General features: G+C 28.2%; 1 protein-coding gene across 1 annotated transcript in view; it reads right to left on the reverse strand.

Moving 5' to 3' along the window:
- Positions 1-1381: 1381 nt before the first annotated feature.
- LOC129976354 (nose resistant to fluoxetine protein 6-like) overlaps positions 1382-20296 on the reverse strand; it is a 53227-nt gene continuing 34312 nt past the window's right edge. The window contains exons 11-16 of the mRNA XM_056089881.1: positions 18859-18938; positions 15781-15903; positions 14017-14137; positions 12205-12391; positions 8459-8601; positions 1382-2692 (exon numbers count right to left, since the gene is read on the reverse strand). Coding sequence (XP_055945856.1) covers positions 2489-2692; positions 8459-8601; positions 12205-12391; positions 14017-14137; positions 15781-15903; positions 18859-18938 — 858 coding nt within the window. The 3' untranslated portion in view covers positions 1382-2488. The remainder of the gene's footprint in view (positions 2693-8458; positions 8602-12204; positions 12392-14016; positions 14138-15780; positions 15904-18858; positions 18939-20296) is intronic.

The raw sequence follows: 20296 nt of genomic DNA on the forward strand, positions 1-20296 counted from the left end.
CGGATTGTAAAACCCTCCGCGTTTTTGCGCATGCTTTAGGATGGGTTTAATTATTCAAAATAGGGGTGAAGGGAAAGATGAAAGGAGATGTTTACATTTACTAGTAGGTAATAGGGAAAATCCAAGGTCAAAGGGAATACCGGAAATGCACTCATCGTTCCGCGTCTCACCCCTTAATGAGATGGAGTCGTCGAAATGTGGTCATCTCAGAATCCGTTGACGTATATGTGTGTATGTATACGCAGCAAGAAATTTAATGAAGTGAGAAATTTTCATGTTACATTTAAGATTTCTGAATTTCATTAAGAAATACTGTAGATTTTGAATGTTCATCTAATGTTCATCATCTAAAATTTGTGATTTATTTATTTGTTTTAATCAATTTCATAAAAATTTAAGAAATGAAAAGAAATAAAGTTTAGAGGTTTTTTTTCTTTTACATGAAATTGATGTCGAATCAACACGACAATTTTGCTTATATAACAATATTATTTGTTATCTGCAAAAGTGAAAACAAAATCGAAGCACTTCATGCTCCGTGCCAATTTGATATTTAAATTCGTCATATATTTAGAAGCGGAAAAGAGAGATTGTATGGCAGCACAATAAAATGATTAATGAAATGTCCCTTGACTTTAGTATGAAATATCTATGTCATAAAAATTAATGCCATTTCCTTATATAATTAAAAATGTAAAATGCAATATTAAAATTTGAATATAAAAGTGAAATGAAAAATATACTTGTCTTACCTTCTGGAGGTTGATATCAGTAATTCAAAGGAAATATGTTTTGGTGAATGTTTTTATCTTGTGTTCCACTCTTAGAAATGGTAAAAGAAGGTCGAATGTCAAAAAATAATCAAACTTTAAAGCAAAGATTACATATTTGCTGACCTATTGGGATTTAAAAATATGAACTTGCTGATTTATTTTTCTTATCTCAGACATTTCCGGTTTGATTTTTTTTTAAGGATTAAAAAGCTTTTACTGCTGCAAGCGTTTCAAACTTATGTGTTGTATCTACGTCTTTTAATTAAAAATAATTTGTTTCATTAAGTACAGACTTTCATGCTGTGGAACCGATACTAGGTCAGATCATAAATGTGAATTTCCGTGTCAGAGACTGAATTTTTAGATAGTAGGCAAATAGTTGATAGAGCATTCTTGATTTGAAAAATATAAAAACATTTAAACAAAGCAATTAATTTTAAAACAAATAAACAAAATTTCTTATGCTAAATTATTTTAATTTTAGTCGTTTCTCCATCATATTTTTGTTAGCGAAGTGACTTTTCTATAAGATATTAAATATACTCATAAAACAGTTTTAAAGAGTTCTAAAAATCCTGAAACGGATTTATTTTATTTTAAAACAACTCTACAAATGATTAAATATGAATTTTATAAAGACGATTGTCATGAACGCATACAATACAATATTCAAACAATAAAAAAAGTAATAAAAGTATAGTCATAACATTTTGATAACATAGAGCTAATGAGATCTTTTTCTTATATAAGTGGGTTAAATGTTCTTATTTTAATCTTCGATGTTCAAACACTGAAGCACATATGGATACAAAAAACTCAAACTACACATGCAGTAGACTTCAGTAATCCTGCATTGCACCAGTCTGGCAATTTTACTGAAGCATCAGTTGGTGGGGGGGGGGGGCATTACATGATAATTAAGTTACTGTATACTGATGTCAATGACTTAGGAACGATGCAACGATAAACTACTGCTCACATTTTGAACTGTCTTTTTTAATTTCTTATTATATGAAGTATAATTTTCTATATAATTTTACAAATTTTGTGCAGTTAATATTTGATTGCATAATTTTTTTAATGACCCTATATCTTCTGCAGTCATCTAGTCTATCAGACTCATTATCCGACTTAGCAATGAAGTCTTTTGATGCTTGATGTTTTATTTGTGTAGGAACGTATTATTTTATAGTTTCACTTATTTATTGCCTAATAAGTATAGGACAATCTTAGAGTTGTTGAAAACTAGCTCATTGTTAACTTGCAGATTAACTTTAATTATTATAAAACATCTTAATTATTGCAACAAATATCATCCCTGCAAACGATTAGAGATATTTTTCATCCTGGGAGATCAGATAAATTTTTGTTGTTGGAAGCATTAATTGTTACTCTTAACTAAATATTTAACTTGTTATTTACTGTTTGGGATCAGAGTCTGGAGTTTGGTTGATATCGTTGCGACAGTGATGTGACGAAATGCTGACGTTCTTGAAATAAGCTGTTCCTCCCCAAGTGCTTCTTTATGTACTAGCAATTTATTACTTAACTGATCTTCATTTCTCCCAAATGCTTCGGCAGGACGTGGTGAATTCTTTCCGGTTCTGCTGGATTACTCTGAGTCTACAATGCATGGATCCTCTAACATTTTCTCATAAATCGTTACAAATGATAATTAAAATACAAATGATAAATACATAGTTTATCTCAGTCTTTCACGTGGGTTTTTCCATCTGATTTTGGACAGGAGTAGCTTCGGCATCCACTCGACATAAAGCATCGGATTGCTCTTTAGTTGTAGTTGACTTGAAATTGGAAAAAAGTAATCGCTCAAGGTTGGCAAAGGGTGCTTCTACAAGAATATGGCCAGCGAAAGCAACCGCTAGTGATAGTATCAAGTTACCCATGTATTCGTAAAGCTGTAAAAAAATGCTGATTACAGTAGTAGTATATAAAAGGTTAATTAGAAAAGTGAAAATAGACAAATTAATTTCTAAAAATTATATCTGTCTATGGAAATTGAATAAACCCTGATAACACCAAAATAAAGCTTCTCTATCATTTCCTTAATTCGATAGATGGCGTTATCAAAACTTGCTTATTATGACTTGCAGAAGAAAAAAAAGATTTTTTTTGACAGAAAAAGAAAAACAGTCGCTTGTTAGTCACAGAATCGTTGTTCTTAAAACAATTGATTTTGAGCCGATTTATGCTTGAATTAATTCCCTCCAAATATGGTTTTTTTTTTTTTTGTCTAAATTAGTTTTCTTTAAATGTTAATTTGTGTTTCTTCATAAATGTCTTATGTATGTGTTTAAATATTTTTTTAACACGCTTGTTTCCCAAGGCATAGCACTATCAAAACTTGACATCAATAAAGAAACGAAGTCACACACACATACAAAATTTATAACTAAATTTATAAAATAATTGGCAAAAAAAACAAACCCGCCAGTCTTTTAGTCCTAATTTTTAGATATATTTTTCAAATTTTCGTGTGAAAACTCATGCCACATAGATACGTCATCAGTAAACACCTGACCTTCTTATTCTCCTCTATTTTCGAAATAAATCTCAAAAACACCAAATTCCTCTTTATTCTCTACTTTCTACCTCTTTATTCTATTATTAAATGTGGTTTAGTGCTTAGTTCCCAAGAGCTAATTCACTAATCCACTAAACCACTAACCACAAGAGCTAAGCACTAAGTCAATTTTTATTTTATATGAGACCATATAATCCATCAACTGCTACCTGTAACATTATCAGTCTCTTTTTTTCTCAAAATTCTGAGGCTCCCAATTTCAACAGCTGAACCAATTTCGCCAAGTTATCAAAATTTAATTCATTTAGGTGAAACTAAACACAGCCAATTTTCTCAGTGCATAAACAAGGAGTAGAAGGAGACTAATACAACCTGGTATAATCATACTCTTCTAAATCGCAAACAATCTAATTTTCATAAACAACAATTTAATTTCCAGCTGAGATGCATAGTTGAAAATCAAGTTTTTGCTAGAAGCCTTCAAAGTTACCTAAAACCTAGGCAACTGCCTAGGAACGCTGGATAGCTAGTAGATCGAATAAAAACAAATCTGTATTTGTAAAAAATACAGAACTAACGAATTTTAAAACATTAGGGTAATATTAACAACTTGTTCAGTATAATTAGTGACTGATTTCTGACTAAGCAATTGCACAGGGCCTCTAAGCCGAAGAGAGCTATTTCAATGACAGATATAGGTATTTTGTGATTCTAAGCAGTGTACAATATAAGATTTTTTTTTTTTTTTTTTGTTAAATTTTGTTTTACATTTTTGCCTATTTTAACTTTAATCAATATGTTTTCTATTCATTTTATATTAATTTTTATTTAATAAATAATATGTAAACACTATTTACTTTGCATTTTATTATGATTCATGATTGAATGGCATCCGCCTTGCTCACAATATTATTTAACAAGATGTTTGATGCTTATAAATACTGAAATAACTGAGTGAACGCAGTGAAATAGATATGAATCTGACTAATCATATTTGATTTACTAGCATTTTTCTCATAATTTATAATTCATAGAATTTATATTTGTTCAAATCCATTATAAATTATTTGGCAACTGTACTAATAATAGTGAATTAAATAGACCTATCTGCAGCCACCCTCAACTACTAAATGTTCTTAGTTGTTGAATAATCATAAATCTGCCACTGGGCCTTTGGAAGATCGATTAAAATATGCTATTTGTCTAATAGATAAATAAATTTGTAAGAAATACAGTTTGTTTGAATTATAAAACATTAAGACTATAGCATAGGTGTAAAAATTATTAACATCATTAATTAAAGTATAACTAATTATCATCTATACTTATAATAAAGCTCAATGTGTGTGTGTGTGTGTGTGTGTGTTGGCGCTCTACAGGCCAGGTCATTTGACATACAGCTATCAAATTTGGTACATGTATACCTTAGAGGTCGGGAATGTGCACCTGGGGTCCCTTTTTTTGAAATTTTAATTATTAATTAAAAACTAACTTTCCCGCCAAAAAAATCTTCCATTTTCCCCACTGCCAACTTTTCCGCCAAAAAAATCTTCCATTTTCCCCACCGCCAAATGAGTAAGGATTTAGTTTTTTTTTCTCCCAACAGTAATGAGGCTAGGGTTAATGTTTTTCGGCGGATTATTTCAAACGATTCTGTTTATTTTCTTAATGTTTTATGCATTTAAAATTAAACATTGTTAATGAATCCATGTTTCAGATTCATTCTGAAGTACTTTTGAATTAAAATAACACAGAATAAAGGAAATTAAAAATGTCTAATCTGCATAGCGTTACCCCAACTGGCGTAGAAAAATTCACGCATTTGCGTTACCGTAAGTAGCGAAGAAAATTCACGCATGCGTATTATGTTCTGAATGTTGCCATGACAACCATTATCAATGGAGGATTTAAATTATTTTTAGGTTAGTTGCATGCTTTTGTAAGTAAATTGTATTTATGTTAGTTATATATTTTTTTGTATATGCTTATAGTTTTAAGTACATCGTTTTTTAAGTAATTTTTTTAAACCTGTTTTCAATGATTTAAATTATTTTTAGGTTAGTTGCATGCTTTTGTAATTAAATTGTATTTATGTCAGTTATATATATTTTTGTATATGCTTATAGTTTTAAGTACATCGTTTTTTAAGTAGTTTTTTTAAACCTGTTTTCGACCGATTATTTTAAACGATTCATTTTATTTTCTTAGTGTTTGATGCGTTTAAAATGAAACATTGGTAATTAATAGATCTGTTCATGATGAATCTGAGAAAATTTTGTTGACAAATTCTTGAGATATTACATAAATTAAGAAAGATATTCTTTAGTGCTCATATAGTTTAAACGCTCAGTGACTCTATTATCAATAATCATATTATTAAAAAAATGCTTTGTTTCAGTAAAAAATATTATTATATTAATTGCAGATTAATCATTTACACTTTAATTTAAAGCATAAATTCTACGAGGGGTAACAGAAAATGAGATACATATCACGTTATGACTGAAGGCATTTATAATATTATGAGTGAATTATATGACTATCAAAATTTGAAGTTTTAAAATATTTTGCTGAAGAATCTATTAAAGTTGGAATTGCGTAAAATATTTAATGGTACGACCAGAGTTTAACCCCCTGCTTGGCGAAATTTTTAAAAATCGCCAACAACGGCCTTGCGATATGTTCAAAAGCAAAGGAGCAGATGTTCAATTATAGTGCATAATAAAGATTGCCAGCTTTGGCGCGTTATCGCAACTTGGCGAAGAAGGGGGTTAAACTCCGGTTCAAGCTATTTAATTATTAAAATTCAAAAGAACATTAAGATTGGCGAACCGGCTGGTCGCCAAAGGCGGCTAGTTTATAATAAATTGGAATATTAATAAGTTCGCTGCCGTGGATTGTTTGTACTTAAGTCAATAGAGTTGATTCATAACATTACAAACAATATTCGCTTAGATCATGGCTTTTTAAAACGATTTTTTTTAATATACCATATATTCACAGTTTTATGCTGTTTAATATAAGAAAGAATAACAAAAATGTTATAAAAAAAAAGGTGTAGTACTGTTTTGGAAATCGTATACGAAGGGATACGTTTTCATCTCGTCCGGGGGAGGGAAAGTAACATAATTGAACGTGCAAAGGACGGCCAAAAAAAAAATAATAAATCAAACTGCATTAATAAATCTGTTTAGTAAACTTATGATATTATTTAGAGTATAAACTTCAGACGATACTCGCGTCTGATAATATTATTCATTGATTTATTTCCTGCTTTTCTTTCTTTTCTGCTTTTACCCCTTCTAAAGAGCAGATGTCAGAATTGAATCAGTAATTCGCGCCTGATCTGGAAAAGAAATCGTCTGCTTGAGAACATGATAGTGCTGACAGTTAATTGCAAAATGCTGCCGAAAATTGCTTTCAAATTCTTTCCCGCAAATGTAAAAATCAGTGTTATACGTTTGTTGAGTTCAAATCTCGTTGGTATACATTTATGACTATTGACTGAAAACGCTAACTTTTTGAATGGGATGGATTACGTTGATCCTAAACCTGAAGTTTATGAAAAGAATTTGTAAGAGGTAAGATTCTTAATAAATTTAAATTTTCTTTAAATGACATTGTCCAAATTGAATGTGGCGAATTTGGTAATTTAAATCGATCATCTGAATTTTGGATTATTATCAGTTATTTTATCATTTTAGTCAAGTGTTCAGTTTCAGAATAAGCCTCGACCTCATATTTAACCATTATCAGATTGAAGATTATCCATACTTCCAATTGTCTTTTCGTAATATACTAACAAACAAGGTAAGGCTCGAATATTAGATTAAAAAATTATGTATTATCTGATAGTTTAAAATAAATACATTTGTAAAATATAGAAATGAATGAAAAATAAATATGAGTTATAAAATGTTATATGGATGATAAATATGAATTATAAAATATTAGAACTTCCGTGCATGTTTATATTGAATTTTTTAAAGTCATTATTAAATAAATAATAAATAAAACCATTATCAATAGATAAAAAATGATTACATATAATGTGAATATTAATATGTTGGAATATTAATTATTCAAATATCTGTTTACATTATTTACATTATTTTTATGCTATATTTGTTTGAAGTTTATAAGTTCGTTATAATTTATCATGCTAAAAAAATGCTTTTATTTATAAGTAAAGAAATCATTGACTAATGTAGTTCCTTTCTCAAAGATTTTTACTACTTTAATTCATTGTTTCCCATGATATTTCCAAATAAATTCCATTTCCCATTATATACTAATCAGTTATTAAAAAGAGTAGTCTGCCTAGGGTCACAAATTGCATTAATTCTTCACCGACAGTATTTATAAACATGGAACATCTGTTTAAATAATAGTATATGCAAATGTGTATGCTGCGCAGTCATGTGTCATAACAAATAAAATATATAAAATAAAATAAATAATAATAATAAAATATATAAAAACATATGCAATTTCTAGACGTTATTAGATTAAAAATTTAACTGAAAATAAATCATTAACGAGATGTTAAGTTAGCAATATGTGAAATGCAAACCAGTTTTAAAAGGAGGGATCTTAGAATATTCAGTGTATTGGATTGCTAGATGCCTTAAATCTGTCTATTTTCCAGAAAACTTATTTTCTTATTATTTAGATTCGGAGATGCCCAGGAAAACTGTTAAAAACTTTTTTCTAAAGCCAAATTTGCTGAGAGATCACAAAATTATTGTCTACGTATGTAATATTTTTTTTTAATTTGGTGATTATTGTAACAAAATTAATTTTTTTGTATTATTTTTAATTATGATCTTTAGCATCACTATGAAAGTGCTGCAATAGCATGCAATTAATGATTTACTGAAAATAATTTTTTTTTGTTAATTTAAAAAAGAACAATTTGCTCATAGGTTTGTTAAGATGAATTTAACAGTTGCCAAGAAATCTTTATAAAATTTGTTTTATAATAGCGATAATTAATAAAAGATTTTAAAAAAACTATTTCATTGAAATTGTTAAAATTCCACTCATAGTTTGAAAATGAATTTTCTTTGAAAAGTGTGTCACCATTTCCCTTGCTTTGACCAAAGAAAAAAAAAGTTTAGCTATTTAAAATTTAACTTACCATATTGTAATGGCTGTAAAAAATTCTTTCCTTTATCGATCCGTATCTGGTCCAAATAACGGGTCCTTGCACCAGATAAGTCATGAAGGTCAACCGACTCATGATGATGAATGGGCCGAATTCGAGAATGCGTGTTATGGGCTCTGGAGTTTTAAAAAAATGATAATAATAATAAATGAAAAAAATCTTTAATATATATAAAAAAATAAGCCGCTATATACTAGATTTTTTTATGAATCATATTATACATAGTTTATTTTAAATCATATTTCATATGTTATGAAACTTTAGTATAACACTTCTGGAATTTCATTATTTTATTGCATATTGAAATTATAAACAAAATGTTTATAAATTTATAAAAAAAGTTATGTTTTCTGTCCATATATAATAACATAATTTGAATGGTAATATGCTGTGAAGTTTTCGAAGAATGTTTCCTTACATAATATCGTTTTATTTTTAAACTAGTTTAATGAAGCATTTCGACTTCAACTTTAGATAGTCCTCTATTGAATAATAAGTCTGAAACTGTTCCAAATATATTTATGAAAAACACAGAAGTTGTGCTGTTTTTAAGATTCATCTCAATTCTTTATTACATCAGAGTTTTTTAATGGTGTTTTAAAAAGTGGTAAAAGTATTAACACCTTATGATTAATAAACAGTTAAATCGTTGAACGACTGCCAAAAATTAGTATTAATGTTATTCAACCGTATTCAGATTATTATTCAATGAACTGTTGAATTAAAACGTTGACTAGTTTACTGTTAGTTTTTCTTTTCTTGTTTTACTTTTTTATATACAAAGACAAAGCTTTGTAATCATAAAAAAAATTCGAGATTTTGACGAATATATTTATATTTTAGATCTGAATTCGAGAAAGGCATTTTTGGAATTATGTTTATTTAATCGTAAGCGAGATACCTAAAAGACGCAACACTTTAGATATGTAAATTTGGTGGTTTTTTTTTTTTTTGTCAAAATTATGTATGTTACCGTTAAAGTATAAAATGCAGTTATTTCATAGAATACCTAGTTATTCCATGAAATAACTGATCGTGTCCGTTAAAGTGTGTAATATGTTATTAATTTGTCACTTTAACTATTTTTTCTATGAAATAACTAGGTATTGTATAAATTAACTAATGAGAGACAGTTAAAGTGTAAAATAAACAATTTATCTAAAATGAAATTAAACTAATGATAGACAATTAAAATGAAAAAGAAGCAATTTATCTAATTTATGCAGCGTATAAATGGTATTTATGGGAACGTACTATAAAATCATTTATTACAACAAGGATTACTAAAATGACACTTGGAATTACAAAGAACATTATTTCTAAAACAAAAACATTTTTTATTTCTAAAACAAACAAACAAAAACATAAATGCAGTAGGGGTGGAAGGTAAATGTATTTGTTGTGCGAGATATATGATATAGATTATTTTACACTTTAACGGGCTGCAGATCCTTATTCTATGAAATAACTAGTTAAACCATGAAATACAAGAGAGTTTTACACTTTAATGGACACGATCAGTTATTTCATGGAATAACTAGGTATTCTATAAAATAACGGATTTCATACTTTAACGGTAACATATCTACCAAATTTTGGATCTAGTTCATGAAAGAGGAGGTATGCATACTGTGCAAAATGCATACTGTGTTTTCTTCCTTATATTCCGAAGCACAAAAGTCGCCATACTGAGTCACTATATTCAGAAGTTTGAGGGGGAATGAGCAACGCTTTTCTTACCATGACCTTCGAAGGTTAGTCGCCATTCTCATTACACGACTCCACCTCCGTTATGGTATATTCAGGGAATGCAGTGGAAAATAGAATAGGAACAGAAAAAAAAGTGTTATTTCAGGGATCTTCCAATGATCCGCGGGTTTCTTTTTTTTTTTTTCTTTAATCATTTTATCTTTTTCCGCTGAAGATGTTCCGCTGTAGTATAAGATGCCCTAGGCTGTTTTACTTTTGCAATCTGCATTGGCATTTGACCCTGTTTGTCGAGAGCATTCTTTCTTTTGCATTAATGAAGAGTTTTCGTGATCTGGCGATTAATCGTCTATTGGTCTGTACTTTTGCATGTATGTAAACTAATAACTCGTAAACGCAATGACTTAAATCAATGAAATTTAGTATTTTACCTTACTATTACTATTGTAGTTGCGTGTCAAATTGTGGTGTCAATCGACCGGCAATAAGGTATTTAATTGCGATAGATTCAGTAAAAATGTTAATTTCACACCAAAGATCGAAATGTGATATACATACATATATTTCGTAACGAATGCCATGCAAGGTATTTGCAGTCTTATCCAAGATCCATAATTTTATGCGGAGGAAAGGGGGTATTACCTTTATTTGTGAGTATGCGATGTTGTACGAGGACATCTTCCTTGTTAGTTTGTTTATAAATTATAGTGACAAATGTTGATCAATCAATGGATTCGTGGCAATGCATTCGAATTTTATTTATTACATCTCTACATGGTAGAGTATGCATATGCCAAAGAGTATGTTTTTATGCAGTAATCACTTGCAGCTTTAATTGAATGGAATATTTCTCATTTTTTCAGCGGAAATCAAAATGGTCTATCACAATATTTTAATGCTTTCAACAATATACTATAAAACCATACCAACGCGATGAAGATACAAAGAACTTCAGCGTACAGTGCAAATGTTCGAAAAAGAAATTTCTTTATTATTTTTAGATTATTTTAACAATCCTCGAGCATTAAGGATCTTTTCAGGATCGAAGATAAGTTTTAGTTCTTTGGGACATCTCCTAGTCTTAATGGAAATTATTGAAATTATTCATCGACTTGACTTCAAAATCTCCTAGTTTTAAGGGAGTAATTGATGCAAGAAATTAAACTAAAAACAATTTTAATAAAATAATAATTAAAATTGTTAATAATTGATGCAATTCGTCTGTTAATTTCAGAATAATTTTTTAAAATGAAAATACGATTTACTTGGATTCTTATAGGAAAAAAGTCAGAAATATTATTTTAAAACCTACAAAAGTCACTTAATTGAATTACAGCTCCTAATGGACATTTTAAAATAAGTACCTCTTGGAAAAACTATTAGTGTCATTTGGAAAAATTTCCATTTCCCGAACTTATATGGTTTTAAAATCAAGAGCACGAATTAAAAATATTTCGATTTATTATCAGGACCGTATTATCAAGTAAACAAAGAATTCTGAGGTCTCGATCCTTTTTTTTTTCGTTGCATTTTCAGGATAATCTAATTTAGTGCTTTCAAATGATTTACAAGAGAAATAACCTCGAAGTTACTCAAATTTAAATCAAGCTTATTTGAAATCTTATAACAATATTCCTAAGTTTTTTTTATATACATTTTATTTTTTCAAATTCGCTAATAAATCAATGTGGTTCAATTGTTTTCGCATTTGGCTGACAAATATAAAAGTCAAACAGCTCCAGCAAGTTTTGTTTTAGAATATTTCAGACCGTCTTAAAAAAACTGTAATATATTAACTATTTCGTCTGGAATTATTTTTAAGTTTAAATTTAAAATGTTTTATATGTAAGATATGGACACCAACTGCCTTGGAAGTGACTCGCAGTTTGTCTTTAAATTTATTGCTTAAAAACTGCACATATAAAGATTAAAGTTAAATCGATTAAAATATTTTGGCTTGGCACCAAAATACCTCTCGAAGAATTAAGAAAAATCCTGCATATTATACTTACTGGCTCTTCCTGTAATGCACATATAGGTAACCCAGCCCAGCGCAATGATAAATGTCGTCCTGTGTAAGGCTGCATAGGTTGCTGTCACTTCTGCAGAAGGAAATTTTCCAACATTCCATCTGTGCGTGCCGTAGAGAGAGGACAATCCTAGGACGATTGCGCAGCTCCATCCTAAGAGTTTTAACCCCTAAAAATGAAATGCATCAATATCAAGAAGACTAGTATAATCTCTCGGTAGCGCACAGAAATTAAAATTCCTGCCTAATTTTAAACTTCTCTTGCTTTAATTTTGAAAATGAATATATATATATATATATATATATATATATATATATATATATATCAAATTCTGATCTGATTTTTATTTAAATACGGGGCAATATGTCGGACTATGTACCAAAAAAAATTAAAAGAAAAGCGCTGGGTTTTAATACGTTGTTATTTAACTTGATCTGTTTCATTGATTTTGATTTTCAATTGCAATTGATTTTTCACTTGTTTCTTGATGTGTTAGAATGCTGAAGTTTTGTGCACTTGTGTGTTCTTGGTAAATGCACAAGTTAAAGAAAAAACAGTTTTAGGATTTAATTATGACTTAATCAAGGGGTTCCAAACTGTGGGTCGTGAATCGACTTTTGGTGAGGCACAACAAGGTTTTTTGAATACATATATATTTTTCCACAATTTGTTAAAATTCAGTGCGGACTTGAAATCTTCTTCATCAAGTCATATATAGGAGTTTTTTTTTTCGCAAAATTAGATATAATCATATTTTTTTTCTTTACAAAAGTCCCTTTTTTTCTCATAAAACCTCTTTCGAAAAAAATGTGACCTGAAAAAATTCAATGCACCGAAGTTGCAGTGGCTCGCTTACAGATACTGTTTCTAAAAACTGGTTCGCACTATGAAAATTTGGGAACTACTGACTTAATTGATTAACTTAGATAAATTTTAATTTTATGGAAGTGCTTATACCTGAAAAAGAATTGCTACTAAATTGAAAAAAAAATTAAAATAAAAAGTTAAAGATGAGAAATACAAAAAAATACAAAAAGGCTTTAACAACAGGCTTTTATTAGAGTATTAAAAAATAATTAATGCATTTTATTTATCATAAATATTTAAGTGAAAATATAAGTATAAAAGCAAGAGACGTTGAACCATAATGAATAGTATATCATAAAAAATACGTAATCATTTATAAAACATTACAATATGGTATGAATGAGATTAAAATTTTAATTTATTTCTGTCTACTCTATTTTTATTAATGCTTCAAACCTCTTCGTTTTATGCTTTCGTACCAGCAATTTAATAAAAGTATATGTTTTAAAAAATATTATTTATTTTGTTTTTTCCATAAGAAAAATTCGATTTATTCTCTTTATTCGATTTATTCGAATTTTTTCAATTTATTCTCTGAAAAAAAGGAAGACAAAAATATTTATGTGCAATATAGTTTATTTTTTACCAAGCGAATATATTAAAATTGATGTTACGCAAGCATGTTACATGATATGTTGCATGTTTTTTCCATAAGAAAAATCAGCCAAAAAAGTTTTTCGATTTATTCTCTAAGAAAAAGGAAGACAAAAATATTTACGTGCAATATAGTTTATTTTTTACTAAGCGAATATATTAAAATTGATGTTACGCAAATATGTTTCATGATAACTGTAGGACAACAAAAGTATCAAATTCATAATCAAAGAAATATACAGTTTATATTAAAAAAATTCAAACTGTTATTAAATTTTTTATGAGAAAATGATGCATGGTGTTATTTAAAAAGAAATTAAAATAATATCTTACCTTTCCAAGGTTTGCTTTTGGATGCTTTAGAACTAAATATCCAATTGCTACTCCGATGTAATACGGTCCAAAATAAGTAAATGTTTTTATGTGAATGTCATCAACTATTCTTACGATTTGACTGTAAAAATATAAGAAAAAAAGAGATTGAATTATGTAAAAGTTAATAAGTAATTAAATAAATGGATAAAACAATTTATTATTTTTGTGTATTTTAAACAAAAATTAAAATTGGTTAGCAAATTTATTTTTCCATTAAATTTAACTTTTGTAAATAAATAAATGATATTTTTGTTCTGCTCTCAGTGTCCCAAGAGAACTGCATAAGATTTTATGACTGTGTAAAATTTTTTTGTAATTTTTAAATATATTTTTTTAATTATTTTTTTTCTTTACGAGATAAATGAAACAAGCTCTTCTAAAGATGACTGTTATGTTCTGATCCATTTCTCTTGCCTTTCAAGAGGTGGCGCTGCTATCTCTGGTTGGTTCATACAGTTGAGATAATGATCTATATCTCAGTTCTGTGGGTTGCTTGGGGGGGGGGGGGGTGAGATCAAAAAAGAGATCAGTGAGGGGCTGAGGTGAGCTCCATGGAAAACGAGATAGCTGGGGGGACCAATTGCGTGGAGGCAATCGGATGAAATGATCAATGTATTTTAAATTGTGAAAAGAATGCTAGCTTGTAACGCCTTCAAAATTATATGATCTTTCTTAGTTCTTAATCGCCGAAAGCTGCAGCTTGTAACATCTCATCTGTTACCGTAGTTCCATTGTGTGTGTTTCTGTACCGTATCGTCTGTGTCTTCAATAAATGCCTATTATGAAAACCAAAGCAATTAATAGAACCGCATTTTCATCAACACGAGGCCACGAATGCTACAATGGGCCTTAATTAAATATTTTGTTATTACAACTTTTATTAATTATTGTTGAAAAAACTGCAAAGCAAGTTGTATAGCACTGATCTGGACATGAATATGAAAACATTAAAAAAGAAATCTTAAGAATTAAGTTTTGAAATTTAAATAATAATAATAAATAATTTGAATGCGTTTGAGAATACTGTTCATATAGAATAAATGAAAGCGCTAAATTAAATTATTTTAAAAATAATACAAAAACAAATAGACCATGAGACATCGTGGACTCTAGGCAATTATCTATTAAATAATACTATCCCGAGCAATTCCTTTAAAAATGTAGTTTTGTCCACGTCTAAAAAATATGGAGAATGGGGGAGGGGGGGATGAAAGAAAGAAGGGACGAGAAAATCTGTCTGCTTACAACTTGCTCTCTTTCTGTCACGCAACCCCTCTCGCGATTGTAAATTGCATTTAATTTCCCATGTTTTATGATATCGTTTGATTCTGCATTGGTAATCTTTTTGCATATTATTGAATATTTGGTGTGAACGTAACTTGTATTTTTGTTCTCATGTTCTCCTACATTTCATGAATACTTGGCAAACTTTGTAGTGGTATTGAGAAAAGTCGCATTGCATTTGTGTTTAATCTTTTCGGAAGCATTTTGAAATTTTTTCATCATGAAAACGCAACACATTTAAGAACCTACGAGATGAGAGTAGAAACTATAAAGAACATAGCGATATCGCTGGATCATAGTTATTGTTTGGTACAGAGATCAGAACTATGTTAGCAAGAAAAGCAGGAATTTGATTTGAATCGTCTTAAGCGGAAAAGATTGTATCATAAGCAGTAAAAAAGAGCACTTTTAAGAGGATTTTTTCTTTGTAATACTCACGGTAGATTTGCTGTGGAGAGTAAAATAGTTGGAGCGTAGTCATTGACGTATGTTATTATTCCAACTGCCAAAGAACCGCCAAACACAAGAAAAAATGCCATAGCGAAACCAACAAACACGTTTCTGAAATACAGTAAAATCAAAATAAGCTGAAACCATACATCTGATTTTCAGAATAAATTTTTTGAAAACTATTTCGATGTAGACTTGAAAATTAATTCTCGAATAGAAAATATTCACATACAAGATATATATATTTATGTATATAGAAATATACATAAAAATAGATATATATATTTAATAGATATACGCAAATATAAATTTTTTATATTCTTTATTTATTCTATATTAATTTTAAAAAATGCAGCATTTTGTTTAAATAAAAAGGAGATACCAATTTTTCAAAACTAATGGTATTTTTATTCTTAATTTAAAAAAAAAAATGTTATTTATTTCCCTCTAGAATTTAAGTAAATTTTTTGCGTTCTTTATTTACTCTATATTAATTAAAAAAAATACAACGATTCGTTTAAAGAAATAAGAATTTATGTTTAAAAATTAACGCTATTTTTGTTCTTAATTTAAAAAATTGTTACTTATTTCTCCTAGAATTAGAACTTTTAACCCTTTGGAACATTTGACGTAGCAGAACTTGTTTGAATTAAAATTAATTTTCGAACAGAAAGTTTTCACAAACAAAATATTAAAAAAAATATTTTTCTTTACGTTCCTTATTTATTTAATAATAATTAAAAGAATACAACAATTTGAATAAATAAAAATGATAAACCAGTTTTCAAAACTGATACTGTTTTTCTTCTTAATTTAAAAAAATACTATTTATTAACCCCTCGAATTAGAGCCCTCAACCCTTTAGGAACATTTGGCATAGCAGAACTACATGCGTTTACTTGAAATTTTGTTTAACTTTTTTTGTAATAAAGTGAAATAATTGCCTTAAGCTATCTCAATATCATATTGGACTATATGGCATGGATAATATGAAATAAATGAATTCTGCATAAAATCTACCTGCTTTTTCAAACCTAAATGAAAAAAAAGGTACCCCAAGGCTTAAGAAACATATAATATTTTTGCCCTCATTTCCAGAATTCCATTACATTGTTATAATTTCCGGTAACAACATCCCTTTCATTTAAAGTATTCTACAGTTAGTTTCAGGTCAGCACATTTGTAATCGATTGAGAAACATTATCTACGAATTAACGAGTATTTTTATTCGCTTTACATATAAAAAAAATAATTAAACAAAACGAAGACTTGAAAATCCATGTGCTACTTATATTTAAGATCAAGAATCAAAAGAATGTTATATGATACGACAGTTGATGACCTAAATTTGAATGCAAACGCGTCTGTCAACTGTTTTCATATGCTCAAATCGCGGAAATGAAATGTATATATATACCAGTTGAAATTCTTTCATTATCAATGCTTGAATTAATTGTTTTGTTATAAATTTTTCACGCATTGGAGGAATGTCCCAGTTTTATGGCAAATCAATCTGCAGAAACATTTATTATTTTCAGAAAATAATTTCCAAAGCTTTGTTAGTATTAGAGATTCATTATTTGCTGAAAGCTACTAATCCAGAAAGGAATGCGCAATTATTTGCATTCGATTCCGAATTTAATTAAACTTGATCTGAAAGTTGTTTCAAAGGTGGAATATTTTTAGGAACCGTGACAGGTATAAGAAAATGACCAGCTTTTAATTTCTCAGGGTTAAAAAAAAACTTGATTCAGCTTATTATCTTTTCTCATCATATGATATATCATCAATAATATATATATATATATATATATATATATATATATATATATTACCTTAAATATGAAAATCATTGTGAATATTAATTAATAAATTATTTAAGAGAAACACTTTGAGTACAAATATTAAATCATTTTTTTATTATGAATTTATTTCCAACATCTATTTTCGTTTGTTTTTCAAAGATAACGAAAACGTTCAACACTACTGGAAATTGTTATGTAATGTAACATTTAGTATTTATTTGAATTTTAATAGAAATGGAATGAATGTTTAACATAAATGGAATAAACAAAAGACTTTCGTGAGGTCAGTAGAACGCTAAATATCCTTAGTAATATTAAATAAAATTTTTATTGCTTATTATTACATTTCACGGTTAGTAATTTTATTGGATTTGATTTGTCAGATCATATTTTTTCAAATAGCCGCCTTTGGCAACCAGCTGACTCACTACGCTGGGAATATAGGCAGAGTTTATGGGGGAATATAGCTTTCAACAATGAATTAAAAAAACCTTATGTGATTAAATATCTGTAGATGCAATGAAAACGCAATAAATTTCATGGCTACAATAAAAAGAATTTAAATATCTTTAAAAAATTGTCAGAATCTAAGAAAAAAAATCATAAAACATTAAAATTAATGACTTTAAAAAGGTAATTTTTAAATGTTTGTCATTTATGACTGAAGTCATTTTATCCGATATTATATACAGATGTTATTAATGAAAAAAGCCTAAAATCTGTAAACTTTGAATGAATGAAGTTTCAAAAAACTAACTTCGAGATGCTTACATCCATTTTCCAAAATTAATCTAAAATTTTGTAATTTCAAGGACAATTGTCTGCCTGTAGAGCGCCAACATGCAGAAATATATTCGCTTTTATTAATAGTAAAGGTAGAGACAAACATATGGACAAGCCAATTTAGTTTATGGTCTTATTAGTTTTTAAAGAATGAAATAAATTGACACTGCTATTTTTATCTAATTAGTATACATTTTATAAAAAAGTATTACTCAGTATTATTTAATAATACAAAATATACGTTCGTAATGTTTCACATATCTAAATTTCCCCATACAACCTCATCGCGTTTTAACGTAATGCATTTTAATATTATGCATTTTAACGTAAACTGTATGCGATGCAGAAGACTGTAAAAAAATTCTCTGTCGTAGGTTTTGCATCAGAAAGGAAGTAGCGATATTGAAAACCGAAGTAATACGATTCTTATTGTTATATGAGTACAGGCACTTTCAGAACAAAAAGAAATCAGACTTACCTGTATAAGGCTACTAGTACAAAAACCGCAATAATATGCAGTTGCATGTCGGCTGATATATACCATGAATGTTGCATACACTAGTAAAATAGAAACATGTAACTGCAAAAATTTATGTAATATGCAAAAATAATTCCATAATTCAACTCAAAGTTATTATTGTAAAATTTTATGAAAACATAGTCTAACATTTTAAAACACAATAAATTTTAAGTGGTTATGTTCAATCATTAAATAATACAAGCCTTATAATGTCATTTGAATGATAAGTGCTTAGACAGAAGAGATAGATCGGATTTCTTGTGTTTGTAAAAGAAAAATCTACATCTTTAAAGCTTATAGTTTTCACGCCTAATTTTATTTGTCCATTGTAAATATTTCAGCTGAAAGAAAAGAAAAGTACAACATCCATTTAACTGGGTAACCAATCAGATAATTAGAAATCGAGAACTGTTCTTGAGATATTTGGAGAAAACTACTTTTCTGTATGATCAAAATCATATGTGATAGATACAAACATTTTGAATATTCTTTAAAGAACGGTATTATATTAAAGAGCATAGTTGAAAAGAATAGTCAAAAATATTAAACTAATTTTAACAAAATTTCTTTTCTTTAATATAATGCAAAATATTATCACTCTATAAAGATTAAAATACCAATTGAATAATTAAATTTCAGTCATCTTTCCATGAATTAAATTTTTTTATTTAAAATTTTTTATATTTCTTTTTAATTATTCGTTTTTTATTTTTCTCTTCAAATTAATAATTTTATATATTTCTTATAAACTATTTTGAATAGAAGTGTACAGCACAATGACTTTATTTGTTACAGAATATTAGTAGATATACAGAATTTAATTGAAATATTTTAAATAAAAAAACTTATACAGATGACAATATTTCTTTCTCTCTCTCTTTCTTTTTTTAAATTTATTTTTGCAAAACAGCAATATATTCCTGTTCAAGAGACAATTCAATAATTTGATGCAGAAGCAAATTTTCTTCAGAAAAAATATGCAGGAACTGAATCATTTGATTTTCGTTCTTAAAGAAAAAAATATTATTATTCTTAATATCTGAGTTCTTATGTTTCTTTATAAAATATTGTACTGCTAAAAATTTCTTACAATTCTAACAAACACGAACCGACGATTACGAAAATAAACTAAATCATACAGTATTTTTTTTAAATTAAAAAGTTTGCGACTGACTTATCTAATCTAAAATTCTAATTAACTCAACTTAATGGTCGAATTCCTACAACTTTGGCGATATTGGAATATTATGAAGGGATACTATAAGTAATACAGGATTAAAGCGCTTTTCTTAGTTAGACTCTTTGAAATAATTTTCATAGAAACTGCATGCTCATTTCTTTTAAATAAATAAACCTACAAATCACTTTTAACTCTAATCGGAAATAATAAAATAGA

Source organism: Argiope bruennichi, chromosome 7 (assembly GCF_947563725.1).
Source record: "Argiope bruennichi chromosome 7, qqArgBrue1.1, whole genome shotgun sequence".
Lineage (NCBI taxonomy): Eukaryota > Metazoa > Arthropoda > Arachnida > Araneae > Araneidae > Argiope > Argiope bruennichi.